The 5,119-nt window shown below is 31.5% G+C and overlaps 1 protein-coding gene across 1 annotated transcript in view; it reads left to right on the top strand.

Moving 5' to 3' along the window:
• The window catches only part of LOC107745426 (SLAM family member 5-like), an 11,472-nt gene extending 9,186 nt beyond the window's left edge, over positions 1-2,286 (top strand). The window contains exons 3-6 of the mRNA XM_016559307.1: positions 625-698; positions 774-881; positions 989-1,050; positions 2,236-2,286. Of these exons, the coding sequence (XP_016414793.1) occupies positions 625-698; positions 774-881; positions 989-1,050; positions 2,236-2,286 (295 nt within the window). The remainder of the gene's footprint in view (positions 1-624; positions 699-773; positions 882-988; positions 1,051-2,235) is intronic.
• Positions 2,287-5,119: the final 2,833 nt, after the last annotated feature.

Here is a 5,119-nt window from a genome sequence, read left to right as displayed (position 1 = left end):
CAGACTGAAGCTGGATCATCAGACTGGATCTCTGAGCATCACAAACACCAGAACCACAGACTCTGGAGTTTATAAAGTCACCAGCAAAAGCTCAGGGACCCCACTCAACATCTTCAGTCTTACTGTCTATGGTGAGTAGAGAATTACTTACCCGTTTTTTTATACTCATCTTTTGATAATAATGACTATCAGAATTATTACGAATATTGTCAAATAATAGACAATCATGTGATGATAGATTTATATTCCTGTGCATTTGATGATATAATAATTTTATAGAGTTTTTTCCTCATAACTTTGTTCTCAACTTATGTTCTCTGCAACTTTATTTACATTTTAAATATCAAATGACAAACAATTATAACATCATATTATTATACTGAATTGTATTTATCCCCTCATGTTTTCAGCTCTGCCTGTTCCCGTCATCACCAGAGACTCCTCACAAAATTCTTCATCATCATCATCATCATCATCATATTGTTCATTGGTGTGTTCAGTGGTGAATGTGGGTCATGTGACTCTCTCCTGGTACAAAGGAAACAGTATCTTCTCCAGCATCAGTGTGTCTGATCTCAGCAGAAGTCTTTCTTTACATCTGGAGTGTCTGGATGATTCCTACAGCTGTGTGGTGAACAATCCCATCAGCAACCAGACTCAACATCTCAACAACACTGAACTCTGTCAGCCATGTTCAGGTACTTCTGTGATAATATTTAATGTTTATGTACACATTCACTCACACTAATGACACTCTCCTTCACATCCTCCAGATGTGATAGTGTTGGTCTCTGCTGCTGCTGCTGCTGGATCTCTGTTGATTGCAGCTGCAGTTGGGATCTTCTGCATCTGCAGGAAACACAGAAAAACAGACAAAGAAGGCAAGTATTGCCTACTTTTACCTACTGCATGTGTGTGTATAATAATATAAAACAATACTCAAATATCAGTTCATTGAGAATTTTGTTTCTGTTATGTTTTGTTACAGTTCAGATCCGTGATAGAGAGATCACTTACGCTGATCCCACATTTTACAAAAGACATAAATCGGTAAGCGTATCTATGATGTTTATGTATTATTTTAGCAGTGAGTCCATTTTAAGTGTGTGTTTAGTGATTTACTCTGATGCATTTATATTGTAGGGTCACACAAGAATATCATTTAAAGACATTACAATATCGCCACATCACAAACTCTAACATGTCATCCAAGACACATGTATTCCCACCAAAATGTGAAATTATATTATAGGCAAATTTTAACCTAATTAAAATATTTAATCAAACAAAGAAAGAGAGAAATACTGAAATATTCCCTCCATATGTAACACAATCTCATGCCAATTCATAGGTAAATTATGTTCTGGTGAAGTGGTTGGTAATTTATCTAATTTATCTGCTTACACCCCATAATGAGAATGTTTACACGTGGACCTTCATGCTCACATTTTTGTAATAATGGTAAGTTTTTGTATGATTCACCGTACAAATTCATATGAAATCTCCACGTCGTAACATAGTTACATTTTCCTGTGAGATCAGATTGTCTGTTCTCCAAACTTCTTGGAACCTGGTTTGAAGAAAATAGCAGTTTTCTGCTGATATGATTGTTACTGTATGTGCAAAAATTGATAAAGACTGGTCTGTTTGTAGATCAGCAAATATAAAGCAAAATGCTTTTTATTTAAACATGCTTCTTTTAGCCTATATTTAAAACTATATTCCAAAAATAAATAAATAAATATAAATATAATAAATATATATATATATATAAAACTGTGGAACGCACAACACTATTTATACACTCATACACTAACACACATAACACACATACTTAGTCTACACCTCAAATTTGCACATAATATACCTGTACATACAAAACTGTCTATTGTAATATACCTGCACATACAATTGCCAATTTATATATTTTTATTCCTTATTTACTTGTTCTATTTTTTATTATCTGTGTTTTTTGTTCTGTCACTGTCATTCTGTTGCACTGTGGAAGCTTCTGTCACGAAAACAAATTCCTCGTATGTGTAAATATACCAGGCAATAAAGCTCATTCTGATTCTGATTCTGATTAACTATAATATATATATATATATATATATATATATATATATACACACACACACACACACACACACATACATTTTAGAGTATTCTTGTCAAGAAGAAGACATAAATAAGTTCTTGATAAATAAGGCAGTGAATGTTTGTGTTTTCTTTCAGAGTGCTACAGAACAGGATAATGTGGTGTACACAGGAGTCTCAAGACGTTGATCAACTCTTGAACAAAATGTGATTCTGTTTTTGGATAACTTTCTACACCCCAAATACAGAGACAGGAGACAGAATCACATGTTCTTTGTGAATACAAATATATGCCCGTTAAATGTCATTATGTCATAGGTACTCATACATTTGAAAAAAAAAAATAAACATTGCAAAAGGGAGTTTTCACAGTGATGGCAAATAACTTTTTAAGAGTGTTTTTAAGAGTGTCAGACAGGGCTGGACTGGAGTTAAAATTCAGCCCTGGAAAAATCCAGCCCATTCAGCCTACGATTTCCCTATGAATGTTTTGCTGGGGTTAGGGCCTTAAAATAGGACAGAAACAAAAAATTAATAGTTATTATTGAATATACTGCATTTTCTTCACATAGAAATGCACATTTAAAAGTAAAACTAATTTTGAGCTAGGATGCAGTAAAGTAAATTAAATCTTGATGCTTGTTTGTATTTGTCAATTGTTGTTTGTTGTTGATGAAGAGTTGCCACAGATACAAAAATAATTTCCAAAAGAACAATAAACTAAATTAAACTCCTTAATAACAATAGAACTTTTGTAAGTTAATTTCTAATTAATGTAAGACACTGATGTTAATCTTTCATCATTCATATTTTACTTTAACAGTTAAAATTTATTAGAACTAAACATATTTAAAGAGAAGAAAGCATTTTACTTAATTAATGGGATCCACGCATTAAAGCTCCTTTGTCAAATTATCATTTTAAGATACACTATCAGTCAAAAGTTTTTGAATATATTTTAAAATGTAATTTATTACTGTGATTTCAAAGCTGAATTTTAGCATAATTACTCCAGTCACATGATCCTTCAGAAATCATTTTAATATTCTGATTTGCTGCTCCAAAAACATTTATTATTATTATTACTGTATTATTATTATGCTGAAAACAGTAGAATTTTTAGGTTTCTTTGATAAATAGAAAGTTCAGAAGAACAGCATTTATCTGAAATAGAAATCTTTTGTAACATTATAAATGTCTTTATCATCACTTTTGATCAATTTAAAGCATCCTTGCTAAATAAAAGTATTAATTTCTATAACCCCCCCCCAAAAATAAATAAATAAATAAAACATTATACTGACTCCAAGCTTTTGAATGGTAGAGTGTATAATGTTACAAAAGTTTTTTATTTCAGATAAATGCTGATCTTTTAATCTTTCCATTCATCAAAGAATCCTGAGAAAATGTACTCAACTGTTTTAAATATTGATGATAATAATAATAATAATAATAAATGTTTCTTGAACAGCAAATCAGCATATTAGAATGATATCGGAAGGATCATGATGCTGAAAATTCAGCTTTCCATTACAGAAATAAATTATCATTTTAAAATATATTCAAATAGAAATCAGTTATTTTAAATATTACAAATATTTCACAATATTTCTGCATTTGCTGTACTTTGATCAAATAAATGCAGGCTTGGTGAAAAGAAGAGAATTCTTAAAAAACATTAAAAATCTTGCTGTTCAAAAACTTTTGACTGGTAGTGTATAATTTAAAATTTAATTTAAAAAACATTTAATTTTAAAAATAATTATCATTTTAAATTGAATTGCTCCAATGAAAAGTTACCATAGTTCTTGCCTAGAATCCAGAATTTAACTGTTCTATTAGTAAGATCATGGTAGTCAGGTAAAATCACGCTTCTCATTACGTATGCTTTCTAAAAAACGAATAATATTTTCAAATAATAGTAATAACAATAACAACAAACAACTATGGAATCTGTGGGAAAAAAATCTTAAACATATCTAGAAACTAAGAAAACAACCTCTATTAAAGTGGCATCACTTTTGCAAGAGAGTGCAAAATATTTGATATATATATATATCATATTTCATCACCATGTCTCTTTAGGAGCTCCATATGCTTATGATAAAGATAATGAATGAAAATAATATAACAAATAACAGTTTGCAGTATCAAGCATCACAGTGGACAGTTTCTGTACAGTTAAAATAACTGGAAGCAGATGAGGTTCAGAAGGGTCCGTGTAACCCTTTGCAGTTCTTTGTTCAATTCGCACCATCCCACTGGTACGGTCCAACTGGGAGCACAAAACAGAGAAGTGGAAAATCAGAATAATGAGTCATTTTTTATGTTAGTTCAAAAATCAGATTCGGGCGCAACAACCCAAACTCGTAAAATTGAAAATTAAAATGAGAGACAATTATCCGTTTGTAAATTGCTCCAAAGAAATTGAAAATGAAAGTTTGAAGCCAACTTTTCATTTGGTTCATTTTGATGGTGCGAATTGAACAAAGAACTGCAAAGGGTTACACGGACCCAGAAGCCTCACACATTCAAGCTACAATGGCCACACTGCTCTTATGTTAAAAATGAGGTGGATAAAAAATCTCTCTTGCTTCACCGATCAGTCCTTTACTCAACCGACCTGCTGGGAGTGTGCTCCTGATGGCCAGTAGGCCTATATTCCTGCATATACAAAAAATAAAAATAAATAAAAATAAATAAATAAAAGCCCCTGAATTAAAGATGATCTGCCCCTGTGACTGTCTAAGTATCACTGTTGTTTCAAATATACTTCTATTTGTTACATTTAAAGTTTCTGGGAGTTTATGAACATTAATGTGATAATAAAACAAGGTCAAAAGGTCAAACATTATAACATTATCCCAGTTAAAAATGTGATATTAATGGATTATAAATCATGGCTTTTGAGCAGTGTTTTTGTGCTATTTATGTTTGTGTTAATATCAATATTTTTTGTCAGTCCTGTGTGTCTCTGCTGATACAGATGAATCTGCTGGGGCGCCACCTACTGGATAAACAT

The sequence above is a fragment of the Sinocyclocheilus rhinocerous genome, unplaced genomic scaffold (assembly GCF_001515625.1).
Source record: "Sinocyclocheilus rhinocerous isolate Xijiao unplaced genomic scaffold, SAMN03320098_v1.1 scaffold3485, whole genome shotgun sequence".
Classification (NCBI taxonomy): Eukaryota; Metazoa; Chordata; class Actinopteri; order Cypriniformes; family Cyprinidae; genus Sinocyclocheilus; species Sinocyclocheilus rhinocerous.
The sequence above is the reverse complement of the archived record's forward strand: the minus strand, read 5'-3'. Positions and strand labels throughout refer to the sequence as shown.